The 24,705-nt window shown below is 46.5% G+C and overlaps 1 protein-coding gene across 1 annotated transcript in view; it reads left to right on the forward strand.

The window, feature by feature from the left end:
• The first annotated feature begins 11,184 nt into the window (after positions 1-11,184).
• Positions 11,185-24,705, forward strand: part of LOC141110127 (indolethylamine N-methyltransferase-like) — a 66,572-nt gene continuing 53,051 nt past the window's right edge. The window contains exon 1 of the mRNA XM_073601343.1: positions 11,185-11,413. Coding sequence (XP_073457444.1) covers positions 11,269-11,413 — 145 coding nt within the window. The 5' untranslated portion in view covers positions 11,185-11,268. The remainder of the gene's footprint in view (positions 11,414-24,705) is intronic.

Here is a 24,705-nt window from a genome sequence, read left to right on the forward strand (position 1 = left end):
GCGTCATGTACGGATGGTGATAGGCTGATGCTGGAAACGCCAACCAGAGAAGCCAGATGGGCGTGACAACAGCCGCTCACCCATCTGGGATGTTCCACACAGCCCAGGAACACGAGGTCAGAAGACATCGCGCACTGGGCGTGGAAAACATGACGCCGACGTGCAGGTGGCACCACCCGCCCGTGAGGACAGGTGAGGGCAGCAGGAGGTCGGGTAAACCTCCCCTTTGCACGTCGTAGCCCCCAATACCGGAAGTGCAGTGTCACCACCAAACAAACCACAGCCTGATTCTAGCTGGATGTATTGGTGAAAGTGGACCATTGGTTAAAACTGACCACATTATTGGCCTAATGGGTGTCTTCCACCCGGGTACATACAAAGAAAAAAGAGAATAGTGGTCTGAAGAAACCGCTCTGCCACCTCCATCCCTAAATACAGCAAAAAGAAGGGGAGGACGGCCTCCCCTTTGCAAAAAATGTTTTATTGATCACAGAATGCTAAATACACAAATGGGATCAGCAATGTGTGTGCGTCACCCGGCATAGTGACCCAGTTTAAAGCATGAGTAAAAAACAAATACAATTCATTACACTTGATTTAAACATCCATAAGAGATATTATACATGGTGAATCGCTAAAAAGCTAAAAATACACATACATCATCTGAATTTGTAAAATACATAATACACATGCATGGATAGCAGCAGTGTGTGACCATATGATGACCAACTTGAAATACCCAGCAACATGGGCATGCATGTGGCATCGATAGTGCCCTACGCGTTTCGCGAGTCTCCTCTCGCTCATCAGGGGCTGATGCGTAATTTGTATGTCTAAAACAAAAAATATTGAAAATAATGAGGGTGTGAAATACAATACACAGGTACTCACAACCAACGTGTACTCACAGTCCACGTGCACTCACAGTCTATGTGTACTCACAGTCCACATGCACTCGCAGCTCACATGTACATACAGTCCACGTGCACTCGCAGTCCACGTGTACTCGCAGTCCATGTGCACTCGCAGCCCACGTGTACTCGCAGTCTACGTGCACTCACAGCCCATATGTACATACAGTCCACGTACACTCGCAGCCCATGTGTACATACAGTCCACGTGCACTCGCAGCCCACATGTACTCACAGTCCACGTGCACTCGCAGCCCACTTGTACTCACAGCCCACGTGTACTCACAGCCCACGTGCACTCACAGTCCACGTGCACTAGCAGCCCACGTGTACTCAAAGCCCATGTGCGCTCGCGGTCCACGTGCACTCATAGTCCACGTGCACTCGCAGCCCACTTGTACTCACAGCCCACGTGTACTCGCAGTCCACGTGCACTAGCAGCCTATGTGTACTCGCAGCCCATGTGTACTCGCAGCCCATGTGCACTCACAGTCCACGTGTACTCATAGTCCACATGCACTCGCAGCCCACGTGTACTCACAGTCCACGTGCACTCCCGGGTCACGTGTACTCACAGTCCAGTCCACAGTCCACACAGATACACACAACACTCAGGTACTCACAATACACAGATACTCCCAACACTCACAATACTCAGGTACTCCCAACACTCACAATACTCAGGTACTCCCAATACCCAGGTACACACAATACTCAGGTACACACAATACTCAGGTACACACAATATTCAGATACACACAAGACTCAGGTACACACAATACTCAGATACTCACAATACTCAGGTACTCACAATACTCAGGTACACACAATACTCAGGTACTCACAATACCCAGGTACACACAATACTCAGGTACTCACATACACTGTCAGGTTTTGTAGTTTGTGTCTCTGTGTCCCATTGCACAGCCTCTCCTTGTAATCTGAAACTAGCAGTCAGTCAGTCACCTTCAGTGCCACCGATTCACTGATCAGCTTCACACTCTCCCTCTGCCCGCGTCTGTGGGGTGATTACTGTACTCAGCACACCCCCTCCTGCACCACGATGTCCCGCTCTGCCGCCGATGTAGGTCCCCGGGTCACCCGCTCTCGGTCATGGGGGGTCAGGTCCGATCGTGGGGGGGCCTGGTCGGGGAGGGGTCTGTCCGCCACGCTTCCACTTTCAGGGGTGGGGGGGTCTGGTCCAGTCCTCTGCTCGCTGCTCACACACTCCCTCTCACTCCACGCTGTCCCAGCACTGACTTCAGCGCCAAAAAAACTCTGCAACAGCACCACCTAGAGGTAGAAGGAATCTATCTGTTTCTATATCCTACCGACTTCTGTCCGCTGCCCTACATCCTACTGACCTCTGTCCGTTGCCCTACATACTACTGACCTCTGTACGCTGCCCTACCTACTACGGACCTCTGTGCACTGCTCTACATATTGCTGACCTCTGTACACTGCCCTACATACTACTGACCTCTGTACACTGCCCTATATCCTACTGACCTCTGCACACTGCCCTACATTCTACTGACCCCTGAACACTGCCCTACATCCTACTGACCTCTGTAAACTGCCCTACATACCACTGACCTCTGTACGCTGCCCTACATACTACTGAGTCCTGGACACCAAAAGTTACGGTTCTGCCGGCTGGAGAACCTGTCATGGTCGGAGGTAGAAGGGAAGCTATCACCACTAAGGGACCAACCACCTTTGCCAGGGACCACAGTGAGTAACTAAAGCAAGTACCGGAGCAGTATTCTCACCAAACAGGCATGGTGGAGAATCAGGAAACTTCAGGCGGTGATCAAGTCAGGGACCCAACCAGCGGAGGTGAAGCTTGCAGAGCAGCCTTGTGTATCAAGCCAAGGACTGACCCGGTTAGCAGGGGTGAAGCTTGAAAAGTATCTGGAGTGCCAAGCTAGGGAACCAGCAGGGAAGCGTGGGTGATGCTTGAGGGAGATACCACTGCAAAAGCCTTGAGGAGCTCACGGGATTCAGAGTCAGTGAATCAGAGAGTCCAGTGAGAGACTAGGAGCTCAAGGGGCTGAAGAACTACAAGTAGACATAGTAGTGAAGCTGATCGAAAAGTTGAACTTTATGTTGGGAATTGTTAAGTACTGTTGCCATAAGAGACAGCAATCCTGCACGTGCAGAAGTTTCACCTTGCTGGGGCCTTTCCTTGTATGGCTGTCCTCCTATTGAAGTCTCAGAGTCTGCTAATTGAAATTGCAACTACTTAAGGGTGTCCTGGCCCTAGCCCTCTTTCCCTTCAAAATATAAAAGGACTTTTAAAAGAAATAAAACCTCTTTTGCATATAAGAAGTGTCTGGCGCCCAATCACTTTCACCATCTTTGCACCCACTATGCCTCACAACCCACTACATATTAAAGGATGTCAGCTGTCTTTGGCCTTTAAGGTCCTCGTTAAACTGGAAAAGGTTAAAGACTTTGCTACAAATGCAAAGAGATTTATTGTCTCTTGAACAGAACTGTGAGAGAGAGAGAGAGAGAGAGAGAGAGAGAGGGTTAAGGCCAGGACACCCTTAAGTAGATGCAATGATAATTGGCAGACTCCAAGACTTCTATAGGCAGACAGCTATATAGGTGAAGGCCTCCAGCCGGACACCACTTCTGTATAGGTAGGAGTGCCGTCTTCTATGGCAACAATCTTGTAGTAGTTACTAACGGTAGTTGTATTCAACTATTGGCAACACAAACAGTTCTCTTCTTACTTCAAAGTCACTCACTGTGGGTCTTTACTCAATGAACTCCCAGTCTTTCACTAGATTTCGGATCCAATAGTCACTGGATCCCTTGAGCTCTTCAACTTTTAGCACTCAGTATCTTCCTCAAGCATCACCCCTGCTTCCCTACTGGGTCCCTGGCTTGGCAGATACTGTTCAAGTGTCACCCCTGTTGACCCGCTAGGTCCCTGGCTTGGCACCCACTGATGCTCTGCAAGCATCACCTCTGCTGTCCCGCTGAGTCCCTCGCTTGCCACTCGCTAAAGTTTTCACACTTCTTCCCCAACCCCGGCTGGTAAGAAGACTGCTCTGGTACTGGCTTCAGCTTACTCACCGTGGTCTCCAGTAATGAGGTGGATGGTCCCTTAGTGGCGACAGCTTCCCCTTCTACCTCCAACCACAGCTGGTTCCCCATGCGGCTGAACTGCTACTTCTGGTTTGACTACAAGCCAGCAGTTCCAACCCTACGCTGCTCTCTCGCTCCTGGAAAGGCCTTCAGGCAGCCTAGCAGCTAAATGTCCCTGGGATAGGCCTTAGGTTTCTGGCCTATCAGCCCGAGGCAGCACAATACACGTCCACCCAGACAGCCGTCCAGGTGGCACAGAACCCCGAACACCTGACTCCACCCAAATAAATAGGCTCTCCCAGCAGCCTAAGGGACCAAAGAACATCTCTGCTCATTGGTTGAGACACCCCATCCATTTATTTCTGAGCTTGCAAAGCCCCTGTCTTATCTAATGTCACTAGCATAGTGCCACCTAGTGACAGAAGAGAAAGGGTGCAACAAGTCCAGATTTAGAGAAGAACCAATTGATCCCCTAACAATTGATCAAGGCAACTATTGCCTGGCAAACAAATTAGATAGCAACCCTGCCTAAACATCAGGTTGCTACATTAGTTTTAGTAGATTTTTTCTAGGTTTTTAATGCTATCTTTACTTTTTAAGGGGGCTTGCTAGTTAATTTATTTTAAAAAAAGAGCGCTGCACCCTGGTGATCTTTGATCTCTTCATTGTTGTCCAGGTAGATCTACATTTCTCAAAGGTTGCCTACCCCAGCTGCAAAGTATTGCACCAGCCAGTGGCATAGCATGGGGAGTGTGAGGGGGGCCGTGGCCCCGGGCACAACATTTTGGGGGCAGAATCCCATGCCAGTGAGTGTGTGTCACTCCGTCTGAATTCCGCTATGATGTGTCCCCACGCTCCTGCCGCCATGTTCAATCTCAGGCTGGGCGGCCAGCGCCCTTTGATTGGCGAATTGGGTCATGTGCAGTGGCGGGGCTGGTCTGTCCGCGATCGTGGGTGGCACAATCGCAAATGTTGCTGTGACTCGCTGCTACTGTCTTCTCCTCCTCCTCTGGATCTCCGATTATTTCCCCGTTGTGGCAAGCCAGTCTGTCAGTGTGGCAGAGAAGAGGCAGACCAGATCAATCATGGATGGAAGACAAAAAGCAGGTGAGACTCGAGTCATGTTTCTGGCCTGGGGGGGAGTGAACACGGTCTGGGGAGAGGAAGCAGCAGAGAGAAGCAATTTGTGTCAAGCCATGTATGTAGTGGTCAGTATAGGAATAATATAGGTAGGTCGGTGTAGTGTAGTGTACAGTGTAGTGGGTAGTATAGTGTAGTGGACAGTGTAGTGTAGTGGGTAGTGTAGTGGACAGTGCAGTGTACTGTGGCGGGCAGTGTAGTGTGGTGGGTAGTGTAGTGTAGTGGGTAATGTAGTGGGTAGTGTAGTGGACAGTGTAGTGTAGTAGACAGTGTAGTGTAGTGGGTAGTGTAGTAGTCAGTACAGTGTAGTGGGTAGTGTAGTGGACAGTGTAGTGTAGTGGGTACTGTAGTGTAGTGGGTAGTGTAGTGTAGTCGGTAGTGTAGTGTAGTGGGTAATGCAGTGGGTAGTGTAGTGGACAGTGTAGTGTAGTGGGTAGTGTAGTGTAGTAGTCAGTACAGTGTAGCGGGTAGTGTAGTGGATAGTGTAGTGTAGTGGGTAGTGTAATAGGTAGTGTAGTGGACAGTGTAGTGTAGTGGGTAGTGTAGTGCAGTGGTCAGTAGGGATGAGCCGAACACCCCCCTGTTCGGTTCGCACCAGAACATGCGAACAGGAAAAAAGTTCGTTCGAACATGCGAACACCATTAAAGTCTATGGGACACGAACATGAATAATCAAAAGTGCTAATTTTAAAGGCTTATATGCAAGTTATTGTCATAAAAAGTGTTTGGGGACCTGGGTCCTGCCCCAGGGGACATGGATCAATGCAAAAAAAAGTTTTAAAAACGGCCGTTTTTTTCAGGAGCAGTGATTTTAATAATGCTTAAAGTCAAACAATAAAAGTGTAATATCCCTTTAAATTTCGTACCTGGAGGGGTGTCTATAGTATGCCTGTAAAGGGGCGCATGTTTCCTGTGTTTAGAACAGTCTGACAGCAAAATGACATTTTGAAGGAAAAAACTCATTTAAAACTACCCGCGGCTATTGCATTGCCGACAATACACATAGAAGTTCATTGATAAAAACGGCATGGGAATTCCCCAAAGGGGAACCCCGAACCAAAATTTAAAAAAAAAAATGACGTGGGAGTCCTCCTAAATTCCATACCAGGCCCTTCAGGTCTGATATGGATATTAAGGGGAACCCCGGCCAAAATTAAAAAAAAAAAATGACGTGGGGTTCCCCCTAAATTCCATACCAGACCCTTCAGGTCTGGTATGGATTTTAAGGGGAACCCCGCGCCAAAAAAAAAAAAAAAAAAAACGGCGTGGGGTCCCCCCAAAAATCCATACCAGACCCTTATCCGAGCACGCAACCTGGCAGGCCGCAGGAAAAGAGGGGGGGACGAGAGTGCGGCCCCCCCTCCCTCCTGAACCGTACCAGGCCACATGCCCTCAACATTGGGAGGGTGCTTTGGGGTAGCCCCCCAAAACACCTTGTCCCCATGTTGATGAGGACAAGGGCCTCATCCCCACAACCCTGGCCGGTGGTTGTGGGGGTCTGCGGGCGGGGGGCTTATCGGAATCTGGAAGCCCCCTTTAACAAGGTGACCCCCAGATCCCGGCCCCCCCCTGTGTGAAATGGTAAGGGGGTACATAAGTACCCCTACCATTTCACGAAAAAAGTGTCAAAAATGTTAAAAATGACAAGAGACAATTTTTGACAATTCCTTTATTTAAATGCTTCTTCTTTCTTCTATCTTCCTTCATCTTCTGGTTCTTCTGGTTCTTCTGGCTCTTCTGGTTCTTCCTCCGGCGTTCTCGTCCAGCATCTCCTCCGCGGCGTCTTCTATCTTCTTCTCCTCGGGCCGCTCCGCACCCATGGCATGGGGGGGAGGCTCCCGCTCTTCTCTTCTTCTTTTCTTCTCTTCTTCTCTTCTTCATTTTCTTCTCCGGGCCGCTCCGCAATCCATACTGGCATGGAGGGAGGCTCCCGCTGTGTGACGGCGCTCCTCGTCTGACAGTTCTTAAATAACGGGGGGCGGGGCCACCCGGTGACCCCGCCCCCCTCTGACGCACGGTGACTTGACGGGACTTCCCTGTGACGTCACGGGGAATGCCACAGGGAAGTCCCGTCAAGTCACCGTGCGTCAGAGGGGGTCCCCAAACACTTTTTATGACAAAAACTTGCATATTAGCCTTTAAAATTAGCACTTTTGATTTCTCCCATAGACTTTTAAAGGGTGTTCCGCGGCATTCGAATTTGCCGCGAACACCCCAAATTGTTCGCTGTTCGGTGAACTTGCGAACAGCCAATGTTCGAGTCGAACATGAGTTCGACTCGAACTCGAAGCTCATCCCTAGTGGTCAGTGTAGTGTAGTGTGTAGTGTAGTGTAGTGGTCAGGTAGGTCAGTGTAGGAATCAGGTAGGTTAGTGTAGTGGTCAGGTAGGTCAGTGTAGTGATCAGGTTGGTTAGTGTAGTGGTCAGGTAGGTCAGTGTAGTAATCATGTAGGTTAGTGTAGTGGTCAGTGTATGAATCAGGCTGGTCAGTACTTCTGTACTAGTGGAAGGGACTCAGGGAGTGCTAAAAGTCTGCAGGTTAGGGGTTGAAAATTTCTTGCCTTGCCCTGGGCACAGACAACCCACGCTACACCACTGGCACCAGCGACCAGGTGCCATGCCATGCAATGCAAGTCTCCAGCAAATTTGCCAGTTTATCTGTGTGCCCATTCATCCCGTACTGACAAGCGGATATAATCTGACGGGAAGAGAGAATGAACTACCACAGCACTCCACAGCGCCGTGATAGTTCATTGAAAACTACAAGCCGACAGCTGCAAAGACTACCAGACTTGTAGTTTTCCATTCACAGGACACTGTGAATGAGGGATGCAGCCGGGCTTGGCAAAGTTTTTTTAAATTCGGGCAGCTAGTGGGGGGGGGGGGAGATCCCCACTAACTGTCAGATTGGGGAATCTAAGAGGTGCGGGGGCGCCGGTCTGTTCGTAACATGTTACATGTTACACCCTGAATATGGGTGTAACATGTTACAAAATGTGAACATATCCTTTAAATGTTCCAAAAAGTCCTTCAGTTGAGATGAACTTTTGTACCTGGTGCTCCTCCAAGTATTTATCATCTGGCAAGCATTTCCTTTGTCACTAACAGAAAGGTATCAGCATAGGACCAGAACAGTATCCACTATACTATATTTCAACAATGGATCTGCTTCTTTGAAAGAAAAATCACTTTACGTTAGATACATCAGAATCCGCTTTCACTTCTATCAGTTCAGTCACTATATCAGCACTGACATGGTAATCTCATTGGCTCAAAGTTTAGGGTTGAAGCGGAGTTCTGTCAAAATTTTTCTTTTTAAAGTCAGCAGCTACAAATACTGAAGCTGCTGACTTTTAATATTAGGACACTTACCTGTCCAGGGCACCCGCGATGTCCTCACCGTAAAGCCGACACATCCTTCGGCTCTGGATGGAGGCGCTGGCATCTTCAGTAAGGGATTTAGGAAGTGAAGCCTTACGGCTTCACAGCCTGGTTCCCTAATGCGCATGCGCAAGTCGCGCTGCGTGTCCTCACTGGTCCCTGCTGTCTTCTGGAACCTGTGTGTCTCCCAGAAGACAGTGGGGGGGGGACAGAGGAGGGGCCGAACATGGCGTAGATCGCCACGGAATCTGCGGCGTTCTATCGCTGGAAGTAGGAGCAAATACCTGTGTTAGACAGGTATCTGATCCCCCCTCCCCCCTGAGAGGTGCCAAATGTGACACCGGGGGGGGACTGAAAAAGTGGAAGTTCCATTTTTGGGTGGAACTCCACTTTAAGGTTAGGGTTAGTGTAGCTCTCTTTTGGGGGTTATGAAAAATGACCCTCCCCAAACAGGATAGTGTGCTAAACTAGGTAAATAAGAGAACCAGAACCTTTGCTTTCACCTGGTGATCTGGCCAATGAAACCATTCACCACTGACAGGGGTGCTCACAATGATTAGCTTTTTCCCAAAAGAAAAAAAAAAGTCACTATAACTGCTTATGAAGTGGGAGCTGGAGTTTGGCTTTGTTAGTGTATGTAAATCTGCTAGTACATTTAACACTCCCCTCCCCCAGGACTGACAATGATGCTGTCCAAAGCCTGCCCCTGTGCTGCTACAGAAGGTGTGTTGCTGGCCAGATTACCAAGTGAAAACATGGGGGGGGAGCCTATAAAAGAAAACGGAAATTCCAAATTCATCAGTATTGGGTAGTGATAGCGGCCTTATGTTATTTGGCTCTGCTTTTGTTTCTTATAATTATATAATAATGACATAGGACATATTGTTTGACAGAGCAAAAATATTAGACCTTATGCCCCAAAAGAGATGACAACCCCATGTTTCTATTAGACATGTGCGATTAGTTTCGTACGAAATTCGTACATTCGCGAGGATCCGAAATACGAATTTTTATGCATACGAACTTTGTACGAAATACGAAATTTCGTTTACGAACTTCGGATCCAAATTCTGTTACAACAGAATCTGACAAAATAAGAATGTTCATTAATTACGATTATCTGTTATGATGAAGTTAAAAACCCCAGGAAGTCAGCACAGCACAGGGATGGTGGGAGCCCCTGATAATGGGCACAGCGGGTGTACAGACCCGAGAACTCAGCACAGGGATGGTGGGAGCCCCTCATAATGATAAATTTATCATAACGAACATTCAAAATTGTTACGAAAAGTTAACGAACCTAAAAGTTAAAAACCCAGGAAGTCAGCACAGCACAGGGATGGTGGGAGCCCCTCATAATGGGCACAGCGGGTTCACACTCAGACCCAGGAACTCAGCACAGGGATGGTGGGAGCCCCACATAATCGGCACAGCGGGTGTACAGACCTGGGAACTCAGCACAGGGATGGTGGGAGCCCCTCATAATGGGCACAGCGGGTGTACACTCAGACCCGGGAACTCAGCACAGGGATGATGGGAGCCCCTCATAATGGGCACAGCGGGTGTACAGACCCGGGAACTCAGCACAGGGATGGTGGGAGCCCCTCATAATGGGCACAGCGGGTGTACACTCAGACCCGGGAACTCAGCACAGGGATGGTGGGAACCTCTCATAATGGACACAGCGGGTGTACAGACCCGGGAACTCAGCACAGAGATGGTGGAAACCCCTCATAATGGGCACAGTGTTTGTACAGACCTGGGAACTCTGCACAGAGATGGTGGGAACCCCTCATAATAATAAATTCATCATAACGAACATTCGTAATTGTTACAAAACGTTAACAAACCTAAAAGTTAAAACCCCAGGAAGTCAGCACAGCACAGCGATGGTGGGAACCCCTCATAATGATAAATTCATCATAACGAACATTCCTAATTGTTACAAAACGTTAACAAACCTAAAAGTTAAAACCCCAGGAAGTCAGCACAGCGCAGCGATGGTGGGAACCCCTCATAATGATAAATTCATCATAACGAACATTCGTAATTGTTACGAAAAGTTAACAAACCTAAAAGTTAAAAACCCAGGAAGTCAGCACAGGGATGGTGGGAGCCTTCATAATGATCATAATCATCATAACAAACATTCATAATTGTTACGAAAAGTTAACAAACCTAAAAGTTAAAAAGTAAAACCCAGGTCAGCACTCAGCACAGCACAGGCATGGTGGGAGCCCCTCATAATGATAAATTCATCATGACGAACATTCGTAATTGTTACGAAAAGTTAACGAACTTAACGAAAATATAAATGAATTCTAATACGAAATGGAACGGAACGAAATGAAACACATTTATTGACGGCGCGCATGTCTAGCTCCTACTACTCTCATCCATAGACTGGTGTCATTTGGGGGGAATGGTGGGATTCTATGCACTAGGATACTTGTTTTTTGGTGTCAGCTTCAATGGCAACGATTACAAGGAGACTGTTCAAGATTCAGTTCATATGCTGAAGGTTCCGTGCTAAATTTTTCACAGGGTGCTAAATATCCCAAGGCTGGTCCTGTTCATCTTGATGTTTTTATTTGTCTCAGCTGTCAAATACCACAATATTGACAAAAGAACTGTGATGGTTGTGATTGAACTGAAACCTTTATATTCCACGGATATATAAAGGGTAACGATCATTTGAAGGAGTAGGACACCTACCCAGCGAAGATCCAGCGTAGAAAATGTCGGAGACCATTTACAAGCATTATCATGATGATGATTTTGATGCCAAGGAGTTTGTTAATACTCATTTTTCCCATGGGACCAGTATACTCGAAGAAAGCGTTGGCTTTCCTACAAGGATCATCCATGAGCTGGCTTCCACAGGTAATGTAATGTTCATCCATGAGATGGCTTCCACAGGTAATGTAATGATCATTAGGGATGAGCTTCGTGTTCGCGTCAAACCCATGTTCGACTCGAACATCGTCTGTTCGCCCATTTGCCGAATTGGCCGCTTGCGCCAAATTTGTGTGGCGCGTCACAGTCCATGATTCACTGCGGCATTGCAGTGCATTGCTGGCTGATGATTGGCCAAGTATGCACAATGACCCGCATGCTTGACCAATCACAGAGCCGTCTGAAAAGAGAGCCATAATTGGCCAAAGCCAAGGAGGCTTTGGTCAATTATGGCTCAGGGGATTTAGTACACGCCCCACACTATATAAGGCCGCCTGCAAGGCGGCCCTGTGTAGTGTGTTTCGGTGTTCATAGATAGAGAGGGAGACACACAGACAGTGTCATTTGATTTACGTTAGATAGATTAGGCAGGACAGTCAGTCAGTTAGATGCACTTACAGTCTATTGTGTATATATATATATATATATATATATATGCATCCCAGGTGTTGTATATATATATATATATATATATATATATATATATATATACACACACTGTATTCAGTTTAGCTAGATCCGTTCCTGTTATCTTGCTACTGCCAGGCAGGCTTGTGTTGTTACAGTATTTACAGCTACCTGAAGAAAATTGCTGGTGTTCTTTTGATCCTATTAGTACCACAGTCAGTCAGCTAGACTATTTACAGTTAGTGTAGTGCGTCCTCCTCACAGTGTTCAGTTAAAGCTACAAGTTAGTTTAGTGTGACCTCTGCACAGTGTTCAGCTAAAGCTACAAGTTAGTGTAGTGTGTCCTCTGAACAGTGTTCAGCCAAAGCTACAAGATAGTGTAGTGCACAGTGTTCAGCTGAAGCTACAAGTTAGGGTAGTGCATCCTCCTCACAGTGTTCAGCTAAAGCTACAAGTTAGTGTAGTGCATCCTCCTCACAGTGTTCAGCTAAAGCTACAAGTTAGTGTAGTGCGTCCTCCTCACAGTGTTCAGCTAAAACTACAAGTTAGTGTAGTGCGACCTCTGCACAGTGTTCAGCTAAAGCTACAAGTTAGTGTAGTGAGACATTGAAAAAATAAAATTTCCTCTAGGTGGGATATTTGGAAAGGGATAAATAGTGCAATGAGGTATGAGAGTAGTGTAAAAAGTATATACATTTTTATTAAGAAACATAGGTTTAAAATAATGAGCACATATATACACTATACATATCACAAAATTTCATGAATGAATACTGGACAGGACTAATCATATAATAACATTACAAAAAAAGACAGCTAGTAAATCGCAAAGATCTGTTATGTTGGAGGTGAGCGCAACAGAAAAGACCCAACGCGTTTCGAAAATGCTATTTCTTCATCAGGGGTGTATGCGATTTTAATTGTAATAGTTACTAGTTCTAGTTCTGGTATTTTAATTTTAATTTTAATTTTAAATTTTGATTTATAATTAATGTTTAGATCAGCGGCCATGCATATATTTGGGAGTGCAAACATCTACCAACAAATAGATTAAAATAGTCTAGAATAGTCCTGCCAATACTGTTACATACGTGAGCCAAAGCATAACAAATGCTCCTTGTAGCTCCTCTCCCCTCTTACCTATAGATTATACACATCAGGGGACACTGACCAGAGGTTAAAAATCAAAAAACAGAGATGGAGTAGCATACCTTATGATGTGCATGTCTGATGACAGCTCTTTTACTCAGAAAGAATATCTCTGTAGGGACCGTAGCTGTACCGGCTTCCATTGCTGGCCGGTGAAACGTTCCTGTGTACAGTAGAGCCTGGTGGAACGCACGCCGCTCCTCCGCTTCCGGGTTGCGGTCCACCGGGCGGAAGTGCGGTCGTGACGTCATATCCCATGCGCCGAAGGGTATATCTAGGGGTTATTAAATAGACACCAGTGAAAGGAATAACAGAAACATTATATCAAATTGATTTGTAAAATGATGGTGATAATGATGATGATGATAGTAGCAATCGTTTAGGTTATAATCAGACCACCAATTCTATTATATTTTTTAAAAAATACAAATGGTAATAACAAAAATTATATATATGGTAATAAAAAATTATAAATATAAAAAAAAAAAAATCAATTTGATATAATGTTTCTGTTATTCCTTTCACTGGTGTCTATTTAATAACCCCTAGATATACCAGGAATAATGTAAAAACCATTATATGTATTATTTATATGTGGTTATAACGAACCCTTTTTATATTACATTGGCTAAGTACACATATATCTGTGTACTTCTATACGGATTTATTATTTTTAATATTGTCTTTTAATCTGATTTCTATGCACATATATGCCTATGTTGATGTATGTGCATTTGTTTATATATATATATATATATATATATATATATATATATATATATTTTTATACATTATATTTTATATATTTTATATTACCACTTTTTTTCAGTGTATCTCTTGCTGGTTTTCTAAATACATGTGTTCAGGATACTGTCACCTTTGGTTACAGCTCTAGAATCATCTTTCTAATAGCCCCTGTCTACATCTAGTTTACATTTAGATAACTATTGTATCCAGTATCTGATAATTGGGCTTATCTCCTCCCCTGGTTTTTTTCTCCCCTTTTTTCCCCTCCCTCTCCCTTCTAGTGGCATCATCCGATCTAGTGTATCATATATATATATATATATATATATATATATATATATTTCTTTCAGGAACTCCACTTCAATTTATTATCCCCCTCTAATCCATAGCCTAGACGGTTCTGTCTCACTTTTGCCTCTATCCTTGCCTACGACAAAATGGAGACTATTGTTTACTATAGCAAGTCAATCTTGTGCGCCGAAGGGCGCACGGGATATGACGTCACGACCGCACTTCCGCCCGGTGGACCGCAACCCGGAAGCGGAGGAGCGGTGTGCGTTCCACCAGGCTCTACTGTACACAGGAACGTGTCACCGGCCAGCAATGGAAGCCGGTACAGCTACGGTCCCTACAGAGATATTCTGTCCGAGTAAAAGAGCTGTCATCAGACATGCACACCATAAGGTATGCTACTCCATCTCTGATTTTTGATTTTTAACCTCTGGTCAGTGTCCCCTGATGTGTATAATCTATAGGTAAGAGGGGAGAGGAGCTACAAGGAGCATTTGTTATGCTTTGGCTCACGTATGTAACAGTATTGGCAGGACTATTCTAGACTATTTTAATCTATTTGTTGGTAGATGTTTGCACTCCCAAATATATGCATGGCCGCTGATCTAAACATTAATTATAAATCAAAATTTAAAATTAAAATAAAATTAAAATTAAAATACCAGAACTAGAACTAGTAACTATTACAATTAAGATTAAATCAGACTAAAATCACACTAAACGTAAAAAGTTTTTTCATTATAGCCTTTTAATAATAACTACATAGCCTAGGCCCACCCCTCTCAGAGAACCGCCCACCAAGTAAGGGAGGAGCCTTTTGAACCAATCGGACCAGTCTTGTTTGGATGGACACATGTATAAAAACCAGCAGGAGACTAACACTACTAAGGCTCTGATAAAGAAGGGCAACCTTCGAAACGCGTTAGCCAGCTGTAGTCCGTACGCCTCCTTCCTGGGATCTGGAAAACTGCTACCATTGGACTAATCGTCGCTGTGCCATATACTAATGCGATTTTTTCTTCTACCTTTGTGAGTAGATTTTATCTTGTTTTTAATCAATAAATCTGTCAAGGATAATGCACTAGGCTGGTGCGCTCTTTTTTTCTTTCTTTTTATCTAATATTAGGACATCCCATCCTTAAAGAGCAGCAAGGCCGAAATCCACAGTCCTTCCTGAACCCTTGGGATCTTTTAGCTAATACACCTGTGCGCAAGAGTATTTTTTGCTTTTTTGTGTATGCGATTTTATCGCAGAACCCACAACCGTCGTATGAACTGTGTAGTACTAGAGTGGATTTTCTGTCCAGATTTTGATGTTTAAAAGCAGTTTAAATGTTGCAGCTGTTAGCCTGTGGGGCCCAAAGCCCGACGGGGTGAGTAAATGTACCAGCGCAAATAGATGGATCCAATGGTGGCACGAGGGGAAACATGGGCAGAGTCCCACACAAAGGACAAACCAGGCTGGCCCTCCGAAATGTATCCCTTACTAGGGGCGGTCGGAGTGGAGAAGGAGGAAAAGATACCAGAGCCAAGGCAAACGAGGATCTATACCTCCACAGATCCTTGAATCAGGAGACCAAAGGTGGCGCCCAAGAGGTTAATCTGATACTTGTACGGGTTCTATGGCGATGGATCCTCACCAGTGTCCACCCTCACAGCAAGCAGTAAGGAGTGCGTCCTCCTTACAGTGTTCAGCTAAAGCTACAAGTTAGTGTGGTGCGACCTCTGCACAGTGTTCAGCTAAAGCTACAAGTTAGTGTAGTGCGTCCTCCTCACAGTGTTCAGCTAAAACTACAAGTTAGTGTGGTGTGACCTCTGCACAGTGTTCAGCTAAAGCTACAAGTTAGTGTAGTGCATCCTCCTCACAGTGTTCAGCTAAAGCTACAAGTTAGTGTAGTGCGTCCTCCTCACAGTGTTCAGCTAAAACTACAAGTTAGTGTAGTGCGAGCTCTGAACAGTGTTCAGCTAAAGCTACCTGTAGAAGGTTGGTGGTGTTTTCCTGATCCTATCACTACCGCAGGCAGCTAAATAAGCTACAAGTTAGTGTAGTGCGACCTCTGCACAGTGTTCAGCTAAAGCAACCTGTAGAAGGTTGGTGGTGTTCTCATACTACAGGCAGGCAGTTGATTTTGCTAGCTGCAGTATATATATATATCCCAGCTTAGTGCAGCTACAGGCCATTAGTATGTCTGGAAGGCCAACAAGGAGAGGCGGACAGTCACAAGCCAATAAAAGAGGGCAAGCAGGCTCTGTGTCTAGAGGCAACAGTGCTGGTCGTGGAGACGGTGCATCCTCATCAGCACGTGGCCGTGGGACACGCTTGGATTTTTTTTCGGCAGCTGGCCGTGTTGAGCCGCAACATGTGGAAGACTTGGTCGAGTGGATGACCAAGCCGTCCTCATCCTCCTCATCCTCTCCCACCCATGCTCAGGGTACTTTGTCTGGCAAAGCAGCTGCCAACGCGGCCTCCTCCCTCGGCTCAATGGCATCAGTGACTCCTTCCCTAGCCCCACCATGTCTTCCTGAAGAGTCCCTCGAACTGTTTGACCACAGTGTTGGGTACATGCTCCAGGAGGATGCCCAGCGTTTAGAAGGTTCTGATGATGATACTGAGCTAGATGAAGGCAGTAACGTGAGCACGGACAGAGGGGGTGCTCAAGAAGAAAAGCAATCTGGCAGTCATGCTCCCCCTGCTGCAGCATACTGCCAGGTTTGCTCCAGTGATGAGGAGGGAGGGGATGATGAGGTCACTGACTCAACGTGGGTGCCTGATAGGAGAGAGGAGGAGGAGGGGGCACATCACCAACGAGGCAGGATACCCTCCAGGGTCCAGCCTAAGGGCAGCACACTGACTGCATCACACCGCAAAGCTCCGCATGTGCAGGGCGCTGCTGTCTCTACACGTTATTCCAAAAGTGATTTGGTGTGGGCCTTTTTTGAGACGAGTGCATCAGATCGCACCGCTGCTATTTGCAACATATGTCTCAAGTGTATCTCGTGTGGCCAAAACATCCCGCTTGGGCACCACATGCTTGACCAGACATATGTTGACCTGCCATGCAGTTCATTGGCAAGCATATCTAAAAGATCCACACCAAAGAACAGAGATGACCTCTCCTTGCTCCTCATCAGCTGAGATCTCCAACCCCACTATACCTTCAGTCTTCTCTGAGACCTGCACTGAGAGGAATGAAGGTGTAGAATTAGGTGTGTCACAGCCAAGTACTTGTGGGCAATCTGCTTTCGGTACACCGATGTCAGTTTGTACCAGGCAAATTTCCCTGCCGCAGCTGCTGCACCGCCGAAAGAAGTTCGCTCCCAGCCATCCACATGCCCAGCGGTTGAATGCTAGCTTGGCAAAATTGCTAGCACTTCAACTGCTACCTTTTCAGTTGGTAGACTCTGCCCCCTTCTGTGAGTTCGTGGAATGTGCAGTTCCTCAGTGGCAGGTACCCAAACGCCACTTTTTCTCACGGAAGGCGATTTCGGCTCTCTAACGGGCATGTGGAAGGCAATGTCCATGCCTCGCTGGACAGGGCGGTCAGCGGTAAGGTGCATATTACCACTGACTCATGGTCCAGCAGGCATGGACAGGGACGTTACCTAAGTTTCCCCGCGCATTGGGTGACTCTGCTGGCAGCTGGGAAGGATGCAGAACATGGTGCAGTAGTGTTAAAGGTTGTTCCGCCACCACGCCTCCAAAATGCCACTACTAATGATTCTGACACACCTCTCTCCTCCACCCCTCCTCTTCTTCTTCCTCCATGGCCTCTTCCTGTGCTTTGTCCTCGGAACCAGTGGTGCTCCGTAGGCGTTCAAGGGGCTAAGCAAGTACGCAGGCCAAAAGATGCCATGCGGTGCTTGAGCTGGTGTGCTTGGGGGACAGGAGCCACACTGGGGCAGAGGTTCTGTGAGCTCTGCAGGGGCAGGTTCAGAGGTGGTTGACGCCACGCCAACTTAAGGCAGGAATGGTGGTTTGCGACAATGGCACCAACCTCCTCTCCGCCCTCCGACAGGGACAACTGACCCATGTGCCCTGTTTGGCTCACGTCCTTAACTTGGTGGTGCAGCGGTTCTTGGGCAGGTACCCAGGCTTACAGGATGTCCTGAGGCAGGCCAGGAAAGTCTGTGTGCATTTCCGCCGGTCATATAATGCAAGTGCTCAGCTGGTAGACCTCCAAAAGAAATTTAACCTGCCCAAGAACCGCCTAATCTGTGACATGCCCACCAGGTGGAACTCAACGTTGGCCATACTGCAGCGGCTGCACACGCAGCAGAAGGCCATCAATGAGTACCTGTGCGACTATGGCATAAGGACAGGGTCAGGGGAGCTTGTTTTTTTTTTCCCCACAGCAGTGGGCCATGATCAGGGATGCTTGCACTATCCTGTCACCATTTGAGGAGGCCACGAGGATTGTCCCCCTTGTCCACCTGTTGGAGCACACGCTGCGTGGAATGATGGACAGGGCACTTGAGGCAGAACAGAGGCAGGAAGAGGAGGACTTCCTTAGCTCTCAAGGCCCCCTTTATCCAGACAGTGTTCCTGCATGCCCGCTGATCACACAGGAAGAGGATGAGGAGGAGGAGGATTGTGTCAGTATGGAGGTGGAGCCTGGCACTCAGCATCAGCAGAAGTCTTTAAGGGATCAGTCCCAAGAAACACATGGACTTGTACGTGGCTGGGAGGAGGTGACTGCAGACCATGTCGTCCTTAGTGACCCAGAGGACTCCGGACCGAATGCCTCTGCAAACCTACGCTGCATAGCCCCCCTGATCCTGCAAAGCCTGCGTAAGGATCCTCATATTCGTGGTATCAAGGAGAAGGACCAATACTGGCTGGCAACCCTCCTTGATCCACATTACAAGGGTAAGGTTGCGGACCTTATCTTGCCGTCGCAGAGGGAGCAGAGGATGAAACATCTTCGGGAGGCCTTGCAGAAAGGTCTGTGCAACACGTTCCCAGAGACTGGGAGGTTACAAACTCCTATTTCTGGACAACGTGTTGCTGAGGCTTCAGTCAGTCAAAGAAGGAGCGGTGGAGAAGGTGGCCGTCTGACCGATGCGTTCAGACAATTTTTTAGTCCGCAGCCCCAAGGTATGATCGGTTCCAGCAACCATCACCAGCGTCTGTTTTACATGGTGCAGGAATACCTAGGGGCAAGATCTGACTTGGACACCTTTCCCACCGAAAATCCTCTGGGTTACTGGGTCTTGAGGATGGATCACTGGCCAGAGCTTGCACAGTATGCAATTGAGCTACTGGCCTGTCCTGCATCCAGCGTTCTTTCGGAACGCACATTCAGTGCTGCTGGAGGCTTTGTAACCGAACACAGGGTGCGTCTGTCCACCGACTCGGTCGATCAACTGACCTTCATAAAAATGAATCAGTCTTGGATCACCACCAGCTACCAAGCACCTGATGCTGATGTAACCGAAAAATTTTTTTTGAAATGTCAGATCCCTTCAAAGACTGCCTATGCTGATGCTGAATGAATATCCTGAGTAATTATCCTTTCCTCCTCAATGATCATGCTGATAGCTTGTAAGAACATTTTTGGTTCTGGGCGCCGCCACCAGTGCCTAAGGCCCAATTTTTCAGCCACTGTATAACAGGGGCGTGTAATTACAATTTTTGATGCAATACTTTGCAGCAGGGCTCGTTCCTGCATTCCAACTACAGTATCTGTGAGGGGTTGCAGTGTTGTAGCACCAGCACCAGTGCCTAAGGCCCAATTTTTCAGCCCCTGTTTAACAGGAGCGTGTAATTACAGTTTTTGATGCAATACTTTGCAGCAGGGCTCGTTCCTGCATTCCAACTACAGTATCTGTGAGGGGTTGCAGTGTTGTGGCACCAGCACCAGTGCCTAAGGCCCAATTTTTCAGCCCCTATTTAACAGGGGCGTGTAATTACAATTTTTGATGCAATACTTTGCAGCAGGGCTCGTTCCTGCGTTCCAACTACAGTATCTGTGAGGGGTTGCAGTGTTGTGGCACCAGCACCAGTGCCTAAGGCCCAATTTTTCAGCCCCTGTTTAACAGGGGCGTGTAATTACAATTTTTGATGCAATACTTTGCAGCAGGGCTCGTTCCTGCGTTCCAACTAGAGTATCTGTGAGGGGTTGCAGTGTTGTGGCACCAGTGCCTAAGGCCCAATTTTTCAGCCCCTGTTCAACAGGGACATGTAATTAGAATTCTTGATCTAATATTTCACAGCAGGGCAGTTTCTGCGCCCACCAAGATTAACTGTGAGGACTTACAGTGTTGTGCCACCAGCACCACCACCACCACCACCAAAGGCCCAATTTTTCTGGCCCTCTTCAACAGGGGCATGTAATTACAATTCTTGATTGAATATTTCACAGCAGGGCCCATTTCTGCACCCACCAAGATTAACTGTGAGGACTTACAGTGTTGTGGCACCAGCACCACCACCACCATCACCAAAGGCCCAATTTTTCTGGCCCTGTTCAACAGGGGCATGTAATTACAATTCTTGATCTGATATTTCGCAGCAGGGCCCTGTGAGGGCTTACAGTGTTGAGGCCACAACAACACCTAACGCCCAAATTTCTGCTGAGTATATAGGGCAGGCCCCTACTTTCAAACATCCAACTTACAAACGACTCCTACTTGCAAACGGAAGGAGACAACAGGAAGTGAGATGAAATCTACCCCTAGGAAGGGAAATTCTCTCCTGTAAGAGTTAATATGGGAAAAACTTTTCTCCTTTCCACTGATGCTTTATCACCAATCCTTGTTTCACTAAAAACCCCAAATTTTCAAAAAACATTTGTCATTGGGACAAAAAGTGAGGTGAAATCTTCTGAAGAGGAGGACAGACAGCAAAACAAATGTCACAGGGGTGATAACCCTTCCCTATGTTTTCCAAAAAGCTTAAAGCGGAGTTCCACACAAAAATGGAACTTCCGCTTTTCGGAACCCTCCCCCCCTCTGGTGTCACATTTGGCACCTTTCAGGGGGGTGCAGATACCTGTCTAAGACAGGTATTTGCACCCACTTCTGGCATAGACTCCCATGGGAGTCTATGCCTCTTCCTGTCCCTCCGCGCTGTCTCCTGGGAAACACACAGGTCCCAGGAGATAGCGGGGACCAGTTACGATGCGCAGCGCGACTCGCGTATGCGCAGTAGGGAACCGGGAAGTGAAGCCGCAACGCTTCACTTCCTGATTCCCTCACCTAGGATGGCGGCGGCAGCTGCCGAGAACTGAGCGGGTTCTCGGCGTCGGCTGCCGACATCGCTGGACCCTGGGACAGGTAAGTGGCCATTTATTAAAAGTCAGCAGCTGCAGTATTTGTAGCTGCTGGCTTTTAATATTTTTTTTTTAGGCGGTTTAGGTGGACTCCCTCTTTAAAAACAGATTTTTTGGCTGGAGCTACACTTTAAAAATGTACCAGTTCAAAATTACAAACAGATTCTACTTAACAACAAACCTACAGTCCCTGTCTTGTTTGCACCGCCTGTATTTTGCTGTTCAGAGTATATAGGGCCTGGGGGCCCCACGCCTTTCCTTGCTTTAATTTGGGTGCGGGGTTCCCCTTATATCCATACAGGACCCAAAGGGCCTGGTAATGGACTGGAGGGTACCAATGCCGTTTGTCTCACTGATTTTCATCCATATACCTGGAACCCGACATTACAATAAAGCTGCAAGCAGTTTTAAATGACTTTTTTTTTCCTTTAAAAATGTCATTTTGTGCAGGGACTGTTCTAAGCACGGGAAACACGCGCCACTTTACAGGCATACTATAGACACCCCCAGGTACGATATTTAAAGGGGTTGTAAAGGTATTTTTTTTTTTTTTTTAAATAACAAACATGTTATACTTACCTTCACTGTGCAGCTCGTTCTGCACAGAGTGGCCCCGAACCTGGTCTTCTGGGGTCCCTCGGCGGCTGTTTCAGCTCCTCCTCGCAAGCATTTACCACCTTAATGCGAGCTCCCTCGCATGGTGGTGAGTGCTTGCGGGCGCGCTCCCGTGATACAGCCGGCGGCTATAGCCGCTCGCTGTATCACTCGGCCTCGCCCCCCGGCACGCCGCGTCATCGGATGTGATTGACAGCAGCGCGAGCCAATGGCTGCGCTGCTTTCAATCCATCCACTGCAGCCAATCAGCGACCAGGCTGAGCTGCAATGAAGATGACGAGGACGAGCAGCGAAGATTCGAGGCGTCAGGTAAGTAAAACGGGGGGGCTGGGGGCGGCGGTACTGTCAAAAGTTTTTTCACCTTAATGCATAGAATGCATTAAGGTGAAAAAATTTTTACCTTTACAACCCCTTTAACCACTTGAGCCCCGGACCATTATGCTGCCTAAGGACCAGAGGTCTTTTTCCAATTTGGCACTGCGTCGCTTTAACTGCTAATTGCGCGGTAATGCAATGCTGTACCCAAACTAAATTTGCGTCCTTTTCTTCCCACAAATAGAGCTTTCTTTTGATGGTATTTGATCACCTCTGCAGTTTTTATTTTTTGCGCTATAAACGGAAAAAGACCGAAAATTTTGAAAAAAAATGATATTTTCTACTTTTTGTTATAAAAAAAATCCAATAAACTAAATTTTAGTCATACATTTAGGCCAAAATGTATTCGGCCACATGTCTTTGGTAAAAAAAATGTCAATAAGCATATATTTATTGGTTTGCGCAAAAGTTATAGCGTCTACAAACTAGGGTACATTTTCTGTAATTTACACAGCTTTTAGTTTATGACTGCCTATGTCATTTCTTGAGGTGCTAAAATGGCAGGGCAGTACAAACCCCCCCCAAATGACCCCATTTTGGAAAGTAGACACCACAAGGAAATTGCTGAGAGGCATGTTGAACCCATTGAATATTTTTTTTTTTTGTCCCAAGTGATTGAATAATGACAAAAAAAAAAAAAATATTTACAAAAAGTTGTCACTAAATGATATATTGCTCACACAGGCCATGGGCCTATGTGGAATTGCACCCCAAAATACATTCAGCTGCTTCTCCTGAGTATGGGGATACCACATGTGTGGGACTTTTTGGGAGCTTAGCCGCGTACGGGGCCCCGAAAACCAAGCACCGCCTTCAGGATTTCTAAGGGTGTAAATTTTTTATTTCACTCTTCACTGCCTATCACAGTTTCAGAGGCCATGGAATGCCCAGGTGGCACAAAACCCCCCCAAATGACCCCATTTTGGAAAGTAGACACCCCAAGCTATTTGCTGAGAGGCATATTGAGTCCATGGAATATTTTATATTTTGACACAAGTTGCGGGAAAGTGACACTTTTTTTTTTTTTGCACAAAGTTGTCACTAAATGATATATTGCTCACACAGGGCATGGGCATATGTGGAATTGCACCCCAAAATACATTTAGCTGCTTCTCCTGAGTATGGGGATACCACATGTGTGGGACTTTTTGGGAGCCTAGCCGGGTACGGGGCCCCGAAAACCAAGCACCGCCTTCAGGATTTCCAAGGGTGAAAATTTTTGATTTCACTCTTCACTGCCTATCACAGTTTCGGAGGCCATGGAATGCCCAGGTGGCACAAAACCCCCCCAAATGACCCCATTTTGGAAAGTAGACACCCCAAGCTATTTGCTGAGAGGCATGGTGAGTATTTTGCAGCTCTCATTTGTTTTTGAAAATGAAGAAAGACAAGAAAAAACTTTTTTTTTTTCTTTTTTCAATTTTCAAAACTTTGTGACAAAAAGTGAGGTCTGCAAAATACTCACTATACCTCTCAGCAAATAGCTTTGGGTGTCTACTTTCCAAAATGGGGTCATTTGGGGGGGTTTTGTGCCACCTGGGCTTTCCATGGCCTCCGAAACTGTGATAGACAGTGAAGAGTGAAATCAAAAATTCACGCCCTTAGAAAGCCTGAAGGCGGTGCTTGGTTTTCGGGGTCCCGTACGCGGCTAGGCTCCCAAAAAGTCTCACACATGTGGTATCCCCGTACTCAGGAGAAGCAGCAGAATGTATTTTGGGGTGTAATTTCACATATTCCCATGGCATGTTTGAGCAATATATCATTTAGTGACAACTTTGTGCAAAAAAAAAAAAAAAAAAAAAAATTTGTCTCTTTCCCGCAACTTGTGTCGCAATATAAAATATTCCATGGACTCGACATGCCTCTCAGCAAATAGCTTGGGGTGTCTACTTTCCAAAATGGGGTCATTTGGGGGGTTTTGAACTGTCCTGGCATTTTATGCACAACATTTAGAAGCTTATGTCACACATCACCAACTCTTCTAACCACTTGAAGACAAAGCCCTTTCTGACACTCATTGTTTACATGAAAAAGTTATTTTTCTTTGCAAAAAAATTACTTTGAACCCCCAAACATTATATATTTTTTTAAAGCAAATGCCCTACAGATTAAAATGGTGGGTGTTTCATTTTTTTTTTCACACAGTATTTGCGCAGCGATTTTTCAAACGCATTTTTTGGGGAAAAAACACACTTTTTTAAATTTTAATGCACTAAAACACACTATATTGCCCAAATGTTTGATGAAATAAAAAAGATGATCTTAGGCCGAGTACATGGATACCAAACATGACATGCTTTAAAATTGCGCACAAACGTGCAGTGGCAACAAAATAAATGCATTTTTAAAAGCCTTTAAAAGCCT

Source organism: Aquarana catesbeiana, linkage group LG10 (genome assembly GCF_042186555.1).
Source record: "Aquarana catesbeiana isolate 2022-GZ linkage group LG10, ASM4218655v1, whole genome shotgun sequence".
In the NCBI taxonomy this organism is placed as follows: Eukaryota; Metazoa; Chordata; class Amphibia; order Anura; family Ranidae; genus Aquarana; species Aquarana catesbeiana.